Raw genomic sequence first — 21623 nt, forward strand, 5'->3', positions numbered from 1 at the left:
CATTGCACTAGGCTCCTCACACTTATTCCTGGTACATGCGTCCCCTCACTTTATCAGCTCACGCATCAATTTATCAATGCATCATCCCTAATAGACAATACCCACGCCCACTATGCACAATAAAAGGTTGTTGTCGCCGCCCACCATACTCCCACACATCTCTTTCCACTTCTCTGATTGCTTACAAGGTCAAATTTCTAAGGTTTGTACGTATTCCATTTCTTACAAGCTTTGTGGAGATGAAGTGCTGATCTTTTGTGGTCTTTCATAGTGCTTTATTTTTATCCTACTCTCATTGTCATTGTATTGCGATGTTGTATTCTTGCAACGAGGTAAAGCATGATCATGTTGCTTGATGGGTCACTACTCATACACGCTACGTTGTTACTTTCGATATAGCTATCTTTCCGAAAGTTGATTTTGGTGCCATGGTCTACGTCGAGTGCTGAAATTGACATGGCGCAAATAGCAGGGGAACCAACCCAACTCCCATGGTGGTGATTTGACGGCTTCCATAGGAATCCAAATCTATCGGCATTAGACAAAGGTCAGGTGATGCAAATGATATGCATGGCATGTAACTGGTGAGCTTAATTCTTGATGTGATTATTCAAACTCTTACTTTTTCATTCATGGTAGTGCAAAGTCCGATGTCAGAAGACGAATCAAGGCATTCATCAATGAATTGAAAGCTGCACCACAAGACTTTCCAGTGAAGGAGCGCGACCTTGATGACATGGCGCACAATAGGTAGAGCATGGCATCCACTGATATAAGCCGAGGCAATAATGACGAGGTGAGTATCGCTATAAAACCAAACATTTAAAGCTCAATCGCAATGACCAAGTTATAACAATAGGGCAAGGAGGGAGAAACAACAACTATGGCTGAATTGAAAAAGATTGTCACTCAAACGACATGATGTGCCCTCACACTCACATTATCGGAAGTTGCCATGGATCCCGTCATGTATCCAAGCGGCGTATGTTATCGTTCAACCGGCTGCAGAATACACCATCAGCATTACGCCGAAAGCTTGAAGTCATGTTATTGTCCGCTAACTATGGGCTTGGAGCTGCAGCAAAGGAGGAGCTAGATGATGGGTTGGATGCGTTGCGTAAAAGCGGTTAAGGAAAACGATCACCCTCCCTCATCATAATAATGGTTCATCATTGCCTCGTCAACATTCACTCTAACGATCGTACTTGCTCATTGTTAAATATCTTACCGATTATTTGCACACACACATATCATCAACGAATAGTACTCCCCAATAAATAAACTTTATTGAGATATCATGGTACAAAAAGCGAGTGTGAGACTTTGAGTGTAGGGGCTAAAAGACTCTTGTTTCCATCAAGACCTCGTCGCTAGCCTTGCCTATCGTGGCCATTTTTACTTTGCACTCCTTTACAGCATACCTACACGACTGCACACAATCCACGCTTCAACGATAATATCAACAGAGACGAAGCTTGAGAATAGCCGAGAAAGCTGTTGGAAAGCATTCGGTTCCTTCATTGTATACCCATATCAGCTATTTTCGTGTATAAAAAAGTGCAATGTGTATTCGTTAAAGAAACAAGATATGTAAGAATAAGAAAAAGAGATCGAATGGAAACAAAAGGGGATGGTGGGCGAAACAAAGGATACGTTGTAAGCACAAGGTACAAGAATGTATGCTGGTGAGCGGGAGTAAATGGTGATAGGATGGGTGGTTGATAATAAATAGCGAGTACGAGAAAATCTAGTATAACATGTAAGGGAAAGAGAAGGTTTTTTACTGCTGTGGCTGTTGTTGATCAACGATCATCGAGCTGACACGCTTCATGGATTGTTCGTTGCCGCTGGAGGTAGCTTGTTCGTTACAACAGTGGCGTGGAAAAACGCCCTTGGTACCACCACGCGACAAGTTGACACCTTGACACCATCCATCATCGTATTCAACAAGCACTTCAACTTGATCTCCAGGTTGAATATCCAACTCATCACTGAGTGTTGGTGTATACGTCGAAATCACAGTGAAGACACCCAAAGAGTTATTAGATGGCTGAACTGTTGCTGGTGTTGCTGGTGTTGTCATGGGTGAAGTGGATGGAGCTGTTGTTGTTGTGGCAGCAGCAGCAGCAGTAGCAACTCCGGCGGCGGCAGTGGTTGCCATGGCAGGTGAGAATGCATCCGTATGAGATGGAATTGGGCTGAGACTAGGAGGAGCATCAGATACAGCTGTACCAGGAGCAGCTTGATTTACAGAAAGAGCAGGTGCAGTGTTGCCATAATCGTATGTTGCTGGTTGTTGTTGTTGCATGCCGGTGTTGTTATAATCTTGCATGTTGTTGTTATATGCTGCTGGGTCCTGAGTATAAGGTTGTTGAGTGTTGTATGCGCTATAGCTTGGGCTGTTATCCTGTAATTGAGTGCCGCCATAAGGTGCATCATGCAATTGAGCGCCATAATTGTTGTCATTGTTGTGAGTAGCAGCATAAGCACCAGCTGCAGCACCAGCACCAACGGCAGCACCAGCACCTAATGTGGGCATTTGGATCATGGGAGAGGGTGTGGTGCTTGCCATGTTATAAGCCGTGTGGGGTGGTGGTGGGTCATGGCTACCAAAGCCCATAGTGAATGGATCAGGTTTGAGTTGAGCACGATTTCGAGCAGCTTGAGCACGTCGTTTACGAAGGATTACAAATCCAGCAATAGCAGCTACACCCACGAGTACAGCGATGACTACACCAGCAACGGCACCACCTGACATACCCGAAGATTCACTTTGTTTGTTGCCAGATTCGACAAAACCAGATGAGCTGCTACTCGAAGCTGATGAACCAGTACTGCTACCACTGCTGCTAGGTGTCTCGGTGGATGGGGCAACAAAGCCATGATGCGATGAAGTCGATGATGAATTATCCTTGGAGGAGCTGCTCTTGTCATCCTTCTTACTCGATGTTGGTTCAGCCTTTTTAGAAGATGAAGTTGGCTCAGGCTTTTTCTCTGAAGACGATTTATCTTTTGGTTCACTGCTGCTGGTAGGTTTGGCGTTGGCAAAAGATGTTGGCTTATCGTCCGCTTTGGATGAAGGTGATTGATCATTCTTCTTTTCAGATGAAGTGGGTTCTTCTTTCTTGGATTCATCCTTTTTTGTTTCTATGAACGGTATTGATTAGTTGGGGAACAAGGTATGCTTATTGTTGGGGGGAGGTGTTTGTACTTTATAATACTCACCTTCAGGTTTGGCGCTGGATTCATCAGAGGGCTCAGCCCGAATCATTAAATCTGGAACCCAAGGGCTAGCGTACGCCTGGTTCGTCACAGCAGCCATCGAGGCCAACATGGCGACAATGGCAACAGTTGATGTGTCCTGCATCACGGGTCAATTGAGTAGTAGAGAGAGAGAAAGGGAAAGTTGCGGGGTCCTTCAAAGACAAGGTACAATAAAAAAAGAATGGCTTGGGGATCTGTTTGCTCGTATAGCAAAATAAAAGGATTGGAAAATGGGGTTGCCCAGTGCGAGTGGAGCACACAAAAAGTCGAGTAAAGAAGAGACGATGCAAGAAAGAGGAAAAGGAAACAAGGATGCAAGGGGCGAATGAGCCAAAAAGACTTTTTGCCACGTTGCACAAACTTTAATGAAGTCGTTGCTTCAGAAAATGAACGCTTTGTAGATCCATCCACACCCTCCTATTCTGCTCAGCCATCATTGCATAATCCCAGGCTATTTCATATCATACTTCTTTCACCCTATGCTCATTCATAGTCATCTTGTATTGGATGGTATCATTATGCAAAGGATATCTACATTCAAGGAGCTCTCTTTTTGGCAGAAAATCGACCTCATAGACCCGCCCTACGATCGGAACTAGGTTCATTAGCGTAATCAAGTGCTAAAAAAAACGTTCATGAGCTGCTTACTTACCTCCCTACATCTTCCCTTTCATTCTTTTCCTTAAAATACACGTACGCACCCGCCCGCCATTTTCAAAAAGAAGTGTCTTGCATAATTAGATCTTTGTTGTATGGGGTGCAATAGCACTTTGACTCAAAGCGTGTGCGTATGAAGCCATCAACAACAGCAACACTGAGATCTAATATACTTTTCAAGTACGCAAGGCAATGTCTCAAACTGTGTTCCAAAGCGAGTTGCTGCTGGTGTTCTCGACTTTTGTCATGCATTTCATCGGGTCGTTGTTGTTTGCATTTCATTGTACCACTTTAGATTGGCAATTTTTAATAACAGCAGCAGCATAAAGACCTGCCGTTCAACGTTTATTAATTTTCCCACCAATCGTCAGCAATAAAGAAAAAGAGGAAATAGGCACAGAAAATGGACCATGTTGACGACGAAGATGGATGCGCGAGTTGTATCGTTACGATGAACATTTTACATATCAACAACAACGTTTACTACTACTACAAGTTACATTACAAGGTGAACCATCCCTTTGCACCAAAGTCAATGTGCACCTAATAGACGTCCCCTTCTACATTTTAAAGGCACTCACAGCTCCCCAATGCTTGCTATGCAATATGCAGCTGGTGCTCTTTGACGAAGCATCGATCTAAATCGGAGCCTTTATTATCAAAGTGCTCCACAAGACAATGATCCCATTTGAAACAAAGGTTACCAAAGATCCAAAAGTTGAGCAATAAGGATGGTCAATCTCACCGTCCTTTAGAGAATGAACCCCTTAAAGATCACGTGCAACCTCACATCTTTCCACTGGTATTTTGTTCTCGACAATATAGAAGCATGCATTGGAACATATGAATGGGATGTTGCTTGAGCGTGTATGCCGGTGAAATCTGATTTAGGTTACCGGCTTGATGGACTCTGCATCATAAACATTTACACTATCAGCAGCTTTCTGTTTGCTTAAAGGATGATGCATGTATTGCTCATGTCATGTTGCAAAGTCGAGAATCATTATGATCATGATGTCTCATTACATACAGCATTCTGCATCTATAGGAATCATCACCCGTTCCAACGCAATAATGATATCACTGAAGATGGATCTCAAAGAATGATGCATTCCCTTCCTTCCTAGGCAACGCTTTCTATGGGCTTGCAGTTAAGAAAAATCTGGAAGTTGCTCTCCACAACCATGCGCCCATACAATTGGATTGAGAGAGAGATAGCATTCATCATCATCGAGACTACCGAGATGTCCGTCCGCGACAAGTAAAAGTGTTCCACACAAATGAACATTAGCCAAGAGACGCAGTGTCCTGTACATGCTTTTTATACACGTGCTCTCCTTGCAGCTCTCGCATGCAACGTGTAACAGACCTTGCATGATGACATTGGTGTTTGGAAACACAATCCGTAATAGCTCATTATCTTTAGACATCTTGGTACAACTTTGTTTTGTCTATCGGTCTTTAACGTATGTAATATTTAATCGACTTTGAACATCACCGAGTGAATAAACGTCAACAAGAAAAGACGATAGAATAAATGTATATTGCAAAATGGATATATAGGAAAGGAGAAGTGATCACGTACATGTTTATTACCTCTTATTCACGATACTCCAAGCACGCACGGTGATGATGGTACATAGCGTCATTCTTCATCCGGGAAGAAGAAACGCCTTCCTGTTAACATGCAGCAAACAAAGATTGTCTCCGCACGAAACGAGCTCTTGCTATTTTTGATTATCTCCTTTTTCAGAGTATGAGAATGGGATCCTTTCAAAGTTTGATGACCTGATTCCATGGATGAAAGGAGGAAAGGGGTAAGCAAGCATATATGCTTAACTAACCATGTCCAAATCCCTGGATACCACCCCCATTGTAGCCACGACCCGTTTTCTTGTATCATGATGTTAATGCATCTTCGTATATGCGCCTATGTAACAAGCTTTAAACTAGGTCCTTAGCATTTACAAGCTTAACGATCATACAAGTTGTAGAATAAATTGATTAATAACAATATGGCAAAAACGAGGAGGTTGTGAAGATATAGTATGATGGGTGGCAAAAATGGGATAATTATTGTATATCAATCACACGCTCACACTCACACACGCACACGCATGTTTTTTTGTGGGGTATGTGGAATGGCACGACGCTGTCATGGAGTCAAAAAGAAAGTGTGTGGTTCTATTCACAATTTGTGAACACGGTGTCAAGGGATGAAGGTACCAAGGAGATAGTCATTCCACCATCGTCATGGTCTTGTTGGTCGACAAGCAAGAGTGCTGTATGTATGTATGTAAGTAGCACTGTATTATCGTGTGCACATCGTGCGTGCAGCAGTGCATCGTTTCCACTCTTGCCCATTTTTGTGCACCCTTCCGCTTGACATGATCACCACTTGCAGCTATCTTTTTACTGCAGGACCCTTCTCTTTCCTCTCAACGCTGTCAACGCAACATTCACAACCACTTTGCTTTCCTCCTTGTGGAACAACCACAGCCATAACATCATGTCCACAATAGCATCCACGACACCACCAGCGGCGTTTCAGCTAAAGTATATCAAGGTGCTCAATTCATTTTCCTTTTTATTCACTTTCTTCCTATTTCCAGGAGACGTTCGAAATCACTCGGCGATCTAAAGACCAAACGAGTACCTGTCAATGGGACGCCATTGCCATTGGAATGCAAGGACGAATTGCATCAGTATAGCGACGCATCGGCACCAACAACACCTGTGGTTTCATTCACGCTTGATCATCCAACGATATCTTGTCCTTCATTGAGCAAAGTGCCACGGCGTCGTCATAGTTCATCCTATTGTGGATCCGGCAATAAGGAATGTGTACGACTTGCTACGATCTATGGGTGGAGACTTACTACATCGAATACTCAATGTGATCATAATATCAGGTAAGTAGAGTAGCTTCACCTATTGACAAGAGAGGCTAATGGGGATATGGTAGTACATGTTTATCACGGGATGTTCATGCAGATGTCTCGATTCCATCTCCTACTCCTTCTTGTGTTCTGCAGCAGCAACAGCAAGCAATCACCGCCACCACAACAACTCCTTCTCCTAAATCAGACACTGATGTTGCCGTTGTGTATCCACCAAAGTTATCCAAACCAACAAAACGCCCAAGTCAACTTTCCTTATCTTGCTTCCCTTCTCCTCCTCCTCGTTCTTCTCCTTCTGCTCCTCCTCCTCCTGCTCCTGCTGCTGCTGCTGCACCTTGTTCGTCGCCACTCGATTCATCATCAACCCCTACTTCAGCAACATCGGTATCAAGTAAACTCTCAAAAATGTTTACTAGGCGACAAACACTCACTCCTGCTTCCTCCTTTTCACGTCGTCGATCATCTACACCCATACACAACAATCGTTATCATCATCATGACGACAAAGCAAAAGGAATTGTATCTGCCATCATTGCTGTTGCCAATCAACCTGATCATGAACATGTATCCCTTGGATGGGTGGGCGTAGAGGATTCTACAGCACGAGAAACGCCATCCTTGAATGCAGAAGATGATAATGAGACAACATTACAACGACCACCGACACCACCCATTGAGAATGATCCGCACGTGTTTGATTTGCTTGCAAACAACTCCAGCCAATTCGTCATGTTTAGTCGACGCAATGATAAAGACCATATCATGACATCAGCTACGGCAGAAAAACTAGTTGAAAAGCTTACATCCGAGATGGGTAAGATACAATGAGGATGGCTGTGCTTTTTATGATGGCTGACTTTGCCATGGATACTACTAGATTCAGAGTTCATGATGGATTTTTTCTTGACATATCGACAATTCTTGACGCATATCAAACTATGCAAGCTATTGATTCTGAGATTTCGATGGGCTCTTCTTCAAAGCACAGATGATCATCTTTTGGTTCGAATTCGGTAACGCTGCTGCATGCAACACGTGTTAAAACCCAATACACGCACGCTCATTATGCAATACAGCACATTTGTAGTGATCCGATACTGGATGATCCATTATTGGCAACACGATTTCGGCACTTCCCGCACATTGCGTTTCATGCTATCCACCTTTTTATCCCAACTACGTACGCATCCAGCCATTGTCAATTCACCACGAGACTCACGAATCATCAACAACTTGAGAAGTTTATTCAAACGACAACGCAAGCTATACAATAACGCAAACAGACATGGCGATTTATCAGTACGATCCTCCTTATCCAATCTTGACTCGCTCACAACACAGTCGTCAGGGATACCGTTTCCAACGCAACGCTCGGATACCTCGTATCATAGCAGTAGTAATGATGCTTGGCATTCAACATCACGTGCTGGTTCACGAAAAGATAGCGCCATTGGTATTGCACCGCCACAACAATTGAAACCTTCCATATCCACACCAGCATTGCCTTTTTTGACACGTCGACGAAGGCTATCATCAACATCTCATCGCAGTGTTAACAGCAACAATGCATGGTCAGCCAAGATGAATTTCAGTCTCAAGACCATCAAAAGATCAGTACCCACCATGTACAACTCGATACGGCACGGCTTACACCATCCTACAACGAGTCGTGGAAATGACATGGATGCGGCTTGTCAATGTTCAATGATAAAGGAGAATGAAATACAAAAGCAACGAGGATCCATGTGCTGGACCGGGAAACGACCTTTACATGAACAGCAACGACAACATGAAAGCAAATTCAAACATCCACAATCATCGGTTCACCCTGCAACATGCTTATTACACATACCTCCTCCTTCAACGCCCTCTCCTTCACCAATGCATCATCGATCACCCGATTCATATCAGCCATTTATATTACAATATCGATCAGAAATCATTGCTCAGCAATTCTGTTGCATTGAACAACAACTGCTTCAAAACGTGACATGGGATGAACTTGTCGAGTTAAGATGGAGGAAGAACCAACAGCAGCATCGCAACGCTGGAAAGAGGTTTTTGGATGATGAATCCGAGTTATGGCGTCGACAACAACAAGGATGTGGTGTTGAACAAATGATCAGCTATTTCAACATGGCAAGTATAGAGGAGAGTGAATACGCATCATAGCCTTTATTAATACCACTTTCAGACCTGTCAATGGATCACATCCGAAATTGTGCAAACACGATCACTTGAAACGCGTATACGTGTCATTGAAAAGTATATTCGTATTGCATTGGTAAATGTCATCAGCAAAATGGGAGAGCTTGCATTTTAACTCGAGCCACTTTTTAGAAATGCTTCCATCATCGCAACTACAGTACTTTGATGCAAATCTTGTTGGGCCTTCAATCACCCGCTGTCTCTCGTCTTGAACGCACGTGGCAACGACTTGACCATTACGAGCTCCAGGTCTTTGGTGAACTTAAGGAATTAGCCAAACCTTTTTTAAACTGGAAAAGCGTACGCCATGCAATGAGCCAAGCTATTCAACAAATGGATGAATCATCAGCGGTCGAAAGCGTTCTTACAAAAAGTCGTGTGGATGTCACCAACAATCATCGTGGATGTATTCCATTTCTTGGATTGTATTTATCGGATCTTGTATTCAATTCGGAACTACCCAACTTCATCGCATTGTCACATCATCAGCCATCATCTCCATCACCACTGCCACCCGATCAAGATGATGACGACGACAGCTTTTTACGCGCAAGACTCACTACACAGCTTGTCAATTATAACAAATTTCGCACCATGGGTAAGCTCAACAAGCAGAGTACATAAATGAAAGAGAGTGGCCTTACTAAAGTAAAATCGTCACTAGCATCGATCGTCAAACATGTACTTACATTCCAAGTGTTATCAAGAGCATATCATTTCCAGCATCATCCCGAGCTATACACTCGCCTTCAAAACCTTAACTTTTTGGATAATACAGAAATCCGATCAGCTAGTCTCATGTGTGAAAATTGATCTTGTGATAATATAATCCGTTTATTCATCAGCAATGCTTGTTCTTCCGAAAACGGAATAGGAGGTGCTATGTATGTATCCTATCTCCCTTTTCTTTTCCAGTAAGGATTCATGGGATGTGACAACGTCTGCAAGATCCATGGGTAGTGGCCTCGCGTATCGTGTGTGTGTGTGTTGAATAGGCATCATCATCATTCCTCCTCATTGTGTGTTGTCAAAAGTAATATCATCTTGCTCGCGTATCTTGCTTATACCCAACTCGTCCAGCCTTCATACATGGCACAAAGATTATCCACTGACAATGATTGTTCAATTGTTTTGGCAATCTTGATATCAAAAAAGTTAATACCTCGATAGTTCCGCTTCTATAAGATCACGTGTTCCTTACCTGCTCATGCACGCTCATTTTGTGTTGCACGCCAAAGTCCCTTCCTTCCAATTTGGAGCGCACTCTTCTCATGATACCAAGTACTTGTGCATCGCGTCGCTGTGTTGCTGCACTCGTATAGGCGGTTTCTAACACGAAAGATGAGCATTGCGAATGATGAAAAAAAAGAAATCTTAAACTACCTTGATGGTTGGTATCAACAGCTTCTGCATCCGAGTAACGGCGTTGATTTGACTTTTCACCTCCTGCGGGGCTCGATAGGCTGCTTGTCTCCAAAGCTTGACTAGTCGTATGACCTCCTTCATGTGGCTCTGATGCCTGTTTTTGCTCGTCACCTTGACGTTCCAATCCAAATTCTTCGAGTGCACGGAAAGCAGCAAACAAGTTTTGGATTCTTTCACCCATCTCAGCGATCATTTTGCTCTACACACACGCACACACACACATAGCATAAGTTCACGCTGCCTTTGTGTCACTGATCACGCTACTACTACATACCATACTCGAATACGTCCAATCATTATCCCCATGCCTTGCTTTGCTTATACTCTTTAGACTCGATTTGATCGCATGATATTGATCCAGGGTATCCTATAAAGCGGTACATGTAAGACATCCATGCCAAGAACCATTGTGCTCATACAAACCTTTGCATTCTGGTGAATCGGTTTCAGCTCATTGTTGTCATCAACTTCGATAATCGTGATTGATTCCAATAAAGAAACGATTCCATCCAAAGGCGATTTAAGAGTTGCGAGTAGCTCATTGACCTTTGATAATCCCGCACGGATCTCCTCAAGGGACTCGGATGGAATGGGCTGGTTAAAGCTAATGTTAATAACCAATACATATAGATGCACACAATGGTGTAATGATTTACCTGTGATGTCTCATCCGCTATAGCTGCTGGCCCGTTTTCGCTATTGGGAAGAGTCAATAAATCTAAAATAGCATGTTCCCATTCGTATACACATACGTTGTATGATTAGCCATCAATGTCTGCAATTGGTTGTTGATGTACTCGTTGACAATCATTGCTTGGGTGTATCCTTCTCTGCAATTCTCCAAGTGATTGATCGCGTTGTAAAAGTCCATAAGGTTTGCACACTAACGTATACCATGTGTTAATCGCAACCATTGTAAACTATAGCTTGTCATTTTTACCTTTTCGAGCTCGGCACGATGACATTGCTGCCATTGCTGCTGTACTGCTGGTGCCTGATATTGTGACAACGCATCATTCAAGGCTTGTAAACCGTTACCAAGGTAATGAAGACGCTCTGGGCCATCCGCCATTTGTGCAGGCAACTGGTTGGGGAACAAAGGCCGCTCGCTTTGCAAGTAGGGAGCATTGTACCAGAGGAATCGATCAATGTCGCTTTTGTAGATATCCAAACAAGTATTGTATCCAGCCTTTATATCATAGCCCTAAAGATACTCTGTTAGAATATATATAGACATGGATCAAAGGTCAAAGTAAACATACAATATCCATCATACGCTTGCTTGCATGAGCCACAACCACTTGCTGTATACGATGAGAGATCTTCGTGCGCTGCTCTGTATCCAGTTGTTGCTCATCAGAACGGCGACCAAGCTGCTGCTGCCTCATTGACTGTAATAATGCAGAGATAAAAGGAAGGAATAGAGAACTGGTAACAGTGCTTGATAGCTGCTTGGCATGCATTGCAACAGAAGCATTGTACGTCATTGCCCAAGAAGATATGGTATAGGATGTCCACCCTTGCGTTGGAAGACCTTGCACATGCTTGACACACTCTCCCAAAATGCAAAAAACGAGCTATAGAGGTCGCGTGAGGATTGTGTACTTCTTTCCATAATACACCTTTAATATCTCACCTGTCGCTTGTTGTTCGCATACGTATCCAGTGCCATATCCATATCTTCGATAGAAATATCCAGTGGCGTATCCTATATCCAAAATGTCAGGCAACATACCATCAAAAGCAACCATTGTCTTTACCTTGAGCACTGAACAAAAGTGATCGATCGCTTCAAAAGATGCCATTATGGATTTGTAAAGGGCATTCGCTTGATCATTCGACTATCCAATTATTAGCTACATCTCTTTGTTGACATGCCGAATTGTTTTTAGGCTTACCTGGATGTTGTCAGTGCCTTGCATTAACGCCTTCTGTAATTCAAACACCGCCATTTGCCCCTGATCGCCACCAGCCAAGAGATGCTTGAGGATCGTGCCACAAATGGTCATGCATGTATCTTCCACCTTAAACAGCGCAGCTGCACATGGTACAATTGATTTCAATGCATTTGTCTCGTACGGTGATAGCTGGTCCCCAAGACACGCTGTACAATGGTATTAGTCACAGCACATAGTAAAACCTAAAGCAATAAACTTACTCTGAAGAAGATCCATATGGCCTTCCAATGCAGCTGACAATACAAGTAGTCCACGGATATAAGTTGATTGACCAAAGCTTCCGAGATGACAGCAAGATTCAACCCTTTGCAGCGTAACTGGTAACAAATCCAAGTGTGCATTTGCTTCCTCGGTATTTTCATCGCCGTCAACATCCAATCTTCGGAACGCACCATCCAATGCGATGAATGATTCTTGCAATGACTCTTGTAGCTGAGCAGTAGCATCCTCCTCTATCTCCATCACAGCAATGTCTTCCAGCGGATCGAGTCTTTGGATGTTTTCGTCGATCTTATCAGCGGTTTGGGATATGTGGCTAGCAAAGTTGAATGCACGACTCTGTAAGGCTTGTAATGTACGAGAAATATGACCTTGTTGCAAGACTTGTTGGATATGTGCCATTTTCTCCTTTGCAAAAGAATGTGTACTGAGATCTTGCAAAGCATTCCAAACTCGACATGAATCTTGATGATCAAGTAACTTTCCAGCAACAGGGCGGACGAGCTTTTTGTAGGCAAGCAATTCTTCCATACATTGGTGATAAATCCCATCTCTTTGATTGATCCATGACGAGAGTTGTTTTGCAAGATCCACATCATCCAGCTGCTCTAGCGTTGCAACCATGTCGGTATCCAATGATGATTTTTGCATGAGAGATTCAGCAATTGATCCCTGATTGAATTACTCAATGTTAGCATCATGACATGATCCCACAGCAATAAAGAATTATACCTTGATCAATGATAACAATGCATTCTTGTGCTTCATATTCCAGGCTTTGCAATCGTCCGTGAGTGCTAATAGGTTTCTCTTGGCGACATCGACATCATCCTCTTCCTCGCCATCATCATCACTTGTCTCATCCAATACGTTTTGTGGTTCAGATTGCATGGCTTGTTGAAGTTGTTGCTGTATACTCGAAATAATCCCTGGCAATTGTTGCTCGTATTCTTCATGTTGAAGTTTCTTATCACCTATACTTATATATAAGTACATCATCTCTCTCTCCCTCTGAATCAACAAAAGACCTACCAAGACGAGCAGCAACAAGACCCAAGTTGGCTTGCAATTCCATCATTTGTCGCTCTTCGGTTTCACCTGCATCGTTTTCCCAGTGGACCAATGGATCATAGACAAATGCATCAAGTAATGTCATGAGCACCTCCTTGTGTTTTCTCAACACACGTAACGTCTCTTCGGCAGCTGTGCGGAAAACACCATCAACACCCGTAACCCCAAGAGCATGGAAGAGGTTTTGAGTGAGGCGGAATGGCACAAGTTCAGGTACACGTAATTGTCGTCCCTTTTCAAAGCAAACGTTGTAGTCGATATGAATAATCTCGCCCGAATGATAATCCACCATCATATTATCCAAGTGACGATCACCCAATCCGATAATATAGCCAATCACCGACATGACCGCCAACGATCGACTAAATGAAGTCGTCTTCTCCAACCATTCCACCGAATCTGCACTGGAGCACCACATTTCCTTGCTGAGTAAATCTCCTGGCGTCTCTTTGACAAGTTCCAAAAACACCTTTTTAAGGATATGCTTTGGCCAATGTCGTCTATTCGTTGTCATTCGCAAGTTTTCAGCACGCAACGCACGTTCAATCTTGGCCATAAACATCTCGGTAGGACGCTGAGGAGGTTGTTGTTCTTCAGGTGGAGCAGCTGCAGCATTACGATCATTGGTAGCAGTAATCAATGCATGGGCGGTTTGCTCCCGACGCTGCCATCGCTTGTATAAAGCAAATAGTGGTGTAGCATCATTCACCCACTGGATCATACCCGAATGGTCACTTAGAGGAATCACAGCATAGGTTCTTGTTTTGAGATCACGTGAAGCTGCAGCCTTGTCTTCACTCAAGAGGCCATTGACGGTATCAAGTAATTGCATCACACGCTCGTCCAAATGCAGATCCTCCATGCCCTTGAAAAGATACGAGTACTTTTTGCCATCCGAGCCACAAAGATCAAGCTTTTTTGGTTTGGTCTTGGTTGGTAGCACCACAACGCTGGATCCAAACGAGTCGATAAAGCAAGGATTGTCAATGTCGTATACTCCAGGCACACAAATCTCGGTATTGCGTAACGATGCAAGATAAGGTGAAATGTGTTCAAGCTCCAAAATACGGACTTTGTGCGTTTCAATAACGAGATCACGATTGATCTAATATAAAAAATAAGTAACAATGGAAACTTGGTATAGACACGCATAACTTACTCGAATAAACATGTCCCATCCCTCTCGGTACGTCGCTATCGATTTCGGCTTCTGCAATAACTCATAGGCTTGCATGATTTGTTTTCCAAACGTATCAATGAACCATTGCTCGTGAATCGTCTTGGTTGTCGTGGCGAGGATAGTGGTGTTGAGCAACTTCTCGATTGAAGTAACCAAAAATTTGGTAACGCTGTCGTAACTCTCGAAGAATGTCTTTTCAATTTGTTCTTGCGTCATGTTGTCTTTGTTGTTCTCCAACCGTGCCACTTCTTGATCGAGCTTGGCCAACAATTCCATTGCATTGAAGGCCAGGGATGCAATCTTGTACGACCATCGTTCCTCCCATAGCACCGTAATCTTTTCCAATTCCTCTGCCATGCGCTGTGTTGATGTCCATAGAGCTTCATTGTGATCCATCATACGGTTGGCGATACGTGCGAGGACATGTTTGGTATCATGATTGGTCTTGGAAGAGGATGAACTGACAATGACATCATAAATGATCTCACGGGGATACTCGTCGCATATTCTTGTGAGCAATCTACCGATCACTTGCTGAACAACGCTAGCGGGGTGATTCAACCTTGCAAAAAGCTGAGGAATGATGCGTTTCCATGGTTCAATACGCACGCGTTCAATATGCTCAAAGAATACGTCTTGCAATGGATCGCCGTATTTGACCAACATACGTAGCAACCTCAATGTAGCGGTGATAATCATGGACGTGGATCCCTCTGAATCATCCTTATCTTGATGAGTCTCTTCATCCAAGGAAAGATATCGGAAATAGGCACTGACAGATGACCGGAAGGTATCGACAATTGATGCATACATCTTTTCCAGGATAGGCAGCACTTGATCCTTGTTGTCAGGCACAATCTGATCCAACGCACGATTGATAGCCGTTTCATCCTTGAGATGGGTGGATCCAGCATGCTTTTGAATCAATCCAAATAGATGCTAAATATGTATCATGTTAATCAAACCGCCCATTGACATACACGCATCATCTTACCTTTTCGGTTTGGACATTATTTTCATCATTTGGCATCAATTGACGGAATTGATTCTTGGCCCATGACACAATTGGGACGCTAGCATCACCACGTGCAAGATCATCCAGTATCCTCCATCCTTGCTTGTAGAAATGAGTTGCATACACAAACCACGGTTTGCTGTAGGTCGTGGCATCATTGATTGATTTGTTGAGCATAGTATGGATGATTTCATCAGAAGGCGATTGTATGCGTTGAATGCTATTGTCGATATCGGTGCTAGGCGTTGTTGTCAATGATGAATCAATCTGGTTGACCAATAACTCAACATCGCGTCCACTGTCACTCTCATCCTTGAGAAGTTTGGCAGCAGCGAGACATGCTTTGCTGTATAATGGCTGTTTCTCACAGTCGTTTGTTGTTGATTCGAGGTTGATGATCAATTTGTTGAGTTGCCCCATCGCTTCGACGTTGGCTTGACTTTCATGCCTCAAAAGCAGCACCTTGACATTCTCATACAAGATCTCATAATTGGTATCACCAACATTCGAAATACTGCTCAACCATTTGTGTGCAATATCCAGGTTGTGTTGTTTACGAGCCGCTCTCGCTGCATATAAATGAATAGCCGAGATGGTATCATCCACTGCATTTGATCGCCCAAGGTAGCTGCAAATAAGACCCCACGCTTTTGTTGCTTGGATATCATAGGCGGGTTTGATGTGCGGTGCTTGTTGGATGTAGTTGTTCAAATCCTGAAGAATGCTTTTGTGTTGAGCAAGTTCCATCTCGAGAATGCTGCACTTTGCAGGCAATGGTCCTTCCAATGAAAGCTTTGCACGTGATGTTAAGAGCTGATCAATCTTTGCTTTGGTGTCTGCCACATGGTGTTCATTGTTGCTGCTCAACCAATTTTGGAAATTCACAAGACGACCCAATTGAAGACTGTCAGTAACATTGAGCGTTCGCATAGACGAGTAGAGATCCTCCAAGCTACATGTGGGCTCGGCATCATGATCGGTATCACGGGATGCAAACATCATCAACTCTCTTGAAAGAATCTTGCTAAACATGGATCCATTGCTACCATACACACGCTTGATCGCCTCGTAATCTTCAAGGTACGTATAATAATCAAGAGCCTATATACAGTGAACAGTTAAAATCATGATTCCGCAAACCAAAGTCTTACTAACCTGATTATCCAATGTATCCAGAATACCATAATCATCTCGGCTCATGTATACGTGAATCGATTCGAGTGCTTTGAGTGCTTGCTCGTGATGCCCCTGAAAGGAATTAAAAATCAGAAGACTAGAGATGAAGAGAGAGGCCAAGAATCAAACCTACCGAAGCAAACATAGCACCCACTTGAAACCAGGTGACGCTGCAAGGATCTCCAGAGGGCGACGATTGATCTAAAATTTCTGTCTTAACGCATTGCTAGTTGACTAAGATCCTTCTCAAACAGCATACCTTGTGCAATAGGACCAATCAACCCAATAAAAGTCCAGTCGTTTTGAAAAGAAGGTCTCAAATGTGATATCTTGCGAACAAGTCTTCGGTACCAAGATTGGATTCCATTGATCAAATCACCCGCAGCCACGTGGATGCATGCAACAACTAATAAAAGGAAGCGAGTCAATACTTTTTGTGAGCTATCTAAAGGAAATGTCCACCTACCAAATTCACACATGAGCTTATTAAACTCACTGAACCAAACCACGATATCCATCGTCGCTGCATTTTCCTGTAATCCTGCTTCACGTTCTTTCAAAGCCTAGTATGTGAATAAGAGGTTAGCAGATAATCGTAAAAGCTTGATCGACTACTCACTTCAATAATGTGTCGGATCAGCAAATGGTCATCGTGCATCATTTGTGCGCCTTGAATGATCTTGGGTCGAATCCTTGCATAGTAATCCCTGCAAGTCTTTTTGTTGGTTCTGAAAAAGGCAAGACTGGATCGTGGCACTGAAGGCAAAGCATTCGTTGCACAGCCATCCGATGCATTGTAGATTTGAACTTCCAACCGATCGAGTAATAGCAACAGATTTCCCAGCTTTGTCCGATAAGAAGCATCATCTCTATATTAAAGAGAGTGAATATAAGGTATTGCCATTGGTAATAGCTCTTTTACCTTAGTTGGCTCATGTCCACGGACACCATATTCGATAGCATACGCTCAAACGCTGCCAATGTCTATTTTTTACATAGATTAGATCCATGTATATGTATATAGCCATGCCAACAATAACCTACGTGCTCGGGTCCTCCGAATGGGGTACGTAATCTTGACAAGATACAGTATCGAGTGGACTCCCACATGGCCCAATAAGATAAGAACTGCTTTGAATCATTGATGGATGGTATCATACGCTCCATTTCTATTGCGACATATAAGACATGCGTTCAAGAGCACGTGTTCAGCCAACATAACCTACGTCTTTTCAGCTCAGGCGAAGTCGAGACGTTGCGCATGTTTTTGAGTGAATCGCAATGGTAAAATAGTCGTTCGGCCCATCCAAAAGGTGTTTGTTGTTCCTTGGGGTTCTCCAGCGCTCTGATCGTGCCTCCTGCATGAGGTCCAACGAGGTATTCAGCCATCCCAAGATTGATCATTACAATTTCAAAGTGCGTTGGACGAAATGCGCCTGTGTGCGGAGTAGCCATTACGATATTCTATGTTGGTTTTGAGTACCATGATCTTTTGAAGACCATCCATCATTTACCTTTAATGCGTTTTTCTCCTTAGTCTCGGTTAATGGCGTATCAGTGAGAATAAATGGATTGAGAACTGCCACAAGGTCAGCTGTTGCTTTGTGAATGCTGGGAGATGGATCATCCAAGCTAAATCAATGTTAAAATCAGCTACTGTGAATCGACACACTCACATATATATATATATATACATACCCACGCCACATAAATCGTATAGCAGGGTCCACGAGATCAGTTGAGCCAAATGCTTGACAAAAGCTGGTAGCCAAACGTATCATATCTCCTCTCAAAGCCTTATCCTTCTCCATGCCTAATAATAACCCCCATAATCAATACGACGCTTTCAATAAGCATCCATGCACTTACTTGTGGATTGCAGCATATGCTTGACAACATTACGCACCGGTTCAATAGCAGACATGTTATCGGGTAATGACTTGAGATTATCCACAACACCTCCAAGGAATCGACACAGCAATTGTCGGGACCGCAGATTGACAATTGACCAAGCATCAAAGAGGTCGCACAAGAGTTTGCTGATCAAATCAAGCTCATCGTGGTTGTCGACAAGAAAATGGCAACTAGGGGAAGAAAATGAGTCATTTGAAATCATGCCGAGTCAATCATATATATACCTTGCGCAAAACTCGATCACCACCTGCAGGCCGGCATCAAAGATATCGCTACATTTGCATTTCCACGATGTCGTCAATAGCTGCAACACCACCAGCAAATGATGTCGTCGAGAAGATGGCCATACAGCAGCAGCATCCAAAAGCAGGTATGCAATAAACAAGGCATCCACCACAGCATCCGTCACATTCGCATTGTCGGGTCCTTGAACATCAACCGGAAAAGTGCCATCAAACGTCTTGAGTTCCTCTTGTGTGTTATGCAACACGAGAGCATCATTGATTTGTCCTTGATAGGCGTTGTTGATGGTTGCCAATTGAGTCAAAAAGAAGCTGGTGTATCCATTCGTCATTGCAAGGCATATACTACTGTCATTGGCGCATAACCGTAACAGAGAACGTAATAGAACAAGGGTGCCTGAATTCAATTGTTTGTCGTGCCGATACTTTGCTCGCAAATGAAAGAGTGGCGATGTGTCGACGTTGAGAATATCTTGAAGTATAGCTTGATCAATTCCCACACCCCATTCATCCACAAGCTATGTCACATAATACAATAAGTCTGGAAGCACAATGTATATACACGTGGCTCGAAACATTACCTTCATCAGCATTTTCAGATACGCAAATTGATTGGAATTCAACCCTTTGACTGCTTGTGATGCAAAGTATTGGTACACTTGCCACTGATAATGCCGTATGTTCTGTGACTTTGAGGCAAATAGCGATAAGAGCACTTGGTTTGCTATGTACGCGTATTTCTTCTTTAGCTGAATGGTTTCCTTTGGGTAATGGCTCATGACTTACATTTTTCCATCCACCTTTCACTTGGTGAGAGCTCCCTCGCTTTCATCAAGAACTCCAGTGTATTCAATCGCAGCTGATCAAAGAGTGGATTCACCAAATGCAGATCTTTTCGCAATTCGGGTGTTGAGAGCAATGGCACAATGGCATGAAGCATCCCATGGAAACAACTAAAACAGGTTTTAAGTAAAGCATCCAAGCATGGGAAACAAAAGAAAATGCATTTACCTAAAGAAGCCTTCACATACATTCCATTTGGATTGAGCACTCTCCATATCATCTTCTGAGGCAATGGCTGTAATGACACCGTGCATGTCGCTGAGGAAATGTTGCAATAGCTCGAATGCAAAAGGGAGTCTGTTGTGCCAAAACACGTGCAATTCCTTGTAGAGTCCTTTTTTTTCCCTTTTAATAAGCCAACAAGAAGTTATCCCTTTCCTCTTTCAACATACCACATATCATGTTGCGCCTTTGATCGGATAAATGGGGATCAATGTGCCATCCAACAAGTAAATCCATCATATCCTGAAATTTATCCGAGAATGCCACAGGACAGCTTGATGCGATGACTTGAATGACTTGCAAGACTTCTGGTAGGTAATCGGATGTATCCATTGCATCGAGGAACATGATGACACTGGCGACAATGTTGGGTGATAAATCATACAATTGACGATTGCAATAGGGATCATTGGAAGCATCTGCAATAGTCTAAAAGAGAGGGAATGTTGATAAATAGGATCCAGGAACATGCAATGACCATGACAGGTACCTGACGCAATGCACGTAAAAGCCATATTTTGAATTCTTTGGCCTTGTTGGTATCATCACCATCTGTCCAGCGTTGCAAATAGTCAAAGATCCATACGAAAATAATATCGAGTCTGCATGAGCATAGTGCCAGGGTCGAGACAAGTTTGACAGCTGCCGCTTTGAGACCACTGCTATGAGGTCGATTCAAGTCCAAGATAGACCGTATGTTGGGCTGCTTCAAGATACACATGTCGACTAACTGCATACCCTCGTATTGCATTTGTGTAGGGTCGCCATGGTGTAAAGATTCCTCGAGTGACTTGATGAGTTGTTGGGTCGCTGCGGTACGTCGTTGCATGTCATCCTCGTCAAAGAGAACACGTCGTAGTAGAAGGACATGAGGCGATTCATTGGTGCCACTCTGTTGTTGCTGTTCACTTTGTGTTGCTGAAGTCGAAGGTATCAACTTGCCTCGATGGCCACCACTACCATTGCCTTTTGAGTTGTAGCGCGATTGAGAAGGTGTTGATTGCGAGCTTGTCGTGTGTTGTTGTTGTTGTTGTTGCCATTGACTCGGCTGTTGCTGGTTTCTACTTTCATCGCGAGTGATACTACGTTGGCGGTTGCGATTGTGTGGTGCTGGAGGTCTTCCTCGCCTTGGCGTTGTCATTTCACGATTGGACATTGGAACATTGGGCGGATACAAAAGGGTTGAGTGGAGTGCATCATTCTCAGCGACCCATTTTATTCGATCCAGTTATGCAGCCCACCACCACCACATACAAACAAAGAACATCATGACACAATGACCATTTTACTCTCCCATGTTTTATTGTATCCATTATCCATATACGATTA

The 21623-nt window shown here is 43.3% G+C and overlaps 3 protein-coding genes across 3 annotated transcripts; 1 reads left to right on the plus strand and 2 right to left on the minus strand.

Annotated features, from left to right (window-relative positions):
* Nucleotides 1-1780: 1780 nt before the first annotated feature.
* On the minus strand, nt 1781-3367 carry O0I10_005131 (uncharacterized protein; the record flags this gene model as incomplete). Its single annotated transcript, XM_058485179.1, has 2 exons — nt 1781-3147; nt 3226-3367. The coding sequence occupies 2 exons, from the start codon at nt 3365-3367 to the stop codon at nt 1781-1783; spliced, it is 1509 nt and encodes a 502-aa protein (XP_058344006.1).
* A 3063-nt stretch (nt 3368-6430) lies between these two features.
* O0I10_005132 (uncharacterized protein) lies at nt 6431-9842 on the plus strand (the record flags this gene model as incomplete). Its single annotated transcript, XM_058485180.1, has 8 exons — nt 6431-6477; nt 6534-6833; nt 6887-7635; nt 7699-7834; nt 7898-8960; nt 9016-9105; nt 9162-9627; nt 9694-9842. 8 exons carry the CDS (start codon nt 6431-6433, stop codon nt 9840-9842), a joined length of 3000 nt encoding a protein of 999 aa, XP_058344007.1.
* Nucleotides 9843-10090: 248 nt separating this feature from the next.
* O0I10_005133 (uncharacterized protein) lies at nt 10091-21450 on the minus strand (the record flags this gene model as incomplete). Its single annotated transcript, XM_058485181.1, has 34 exons — nt 10091-10168; nt 10231-10358; nt 10413-10653; nt 10729-10821; nt 10878-11048; nt 11111-11150; nt 11207-11337; nt 11395-11658; nt 11717-12031; nt 12091-12162; nt 12215-12295; nt 12353-12558; nt 12613-13303; nt 13364-13605; nt 13664-14807; nt 14862-15821; nt 15877-16998; nt 17053-17145; nt 17207-17274; nt 17333-17479; nt 17540-17636; nt 17693-17942; nt 17996-18057; nt 18118-18242; nt 18300-18537; nt 18588-18705; nt 18772-18886; nt 18943-19157; nt 19212-19747; nt 19811-19953; nt 20016-20182; nt 20241-20406; nt 20465-20723; nt 20785-21450. The coding sequence occupies 34 exons, from the start codon at nt 21448-21450 to the stop codon at nt 10091-10093; spliced, it is 9444 nt and encodes a 3147-aa protein (XP_058344008.1).
* Between the last annotated feature and the right edge of the window lie 173 nt (nt 21451-21623).

Source organism: Lichtheimia ornata (genome assembly GCF_029851405.1).
Source record: "Lichtheimia ornata isolate CBS 291.66 chromosome Unknown scaffold00020, whole genome shotgun sequence".
Lineage (NCBI taxonomy): Eukaryota > Fungi > Mucoromycota > Mucoromycetes > Mucorales > Lichtheimiaceae > Lichtheimia > Lichtheimia ornata.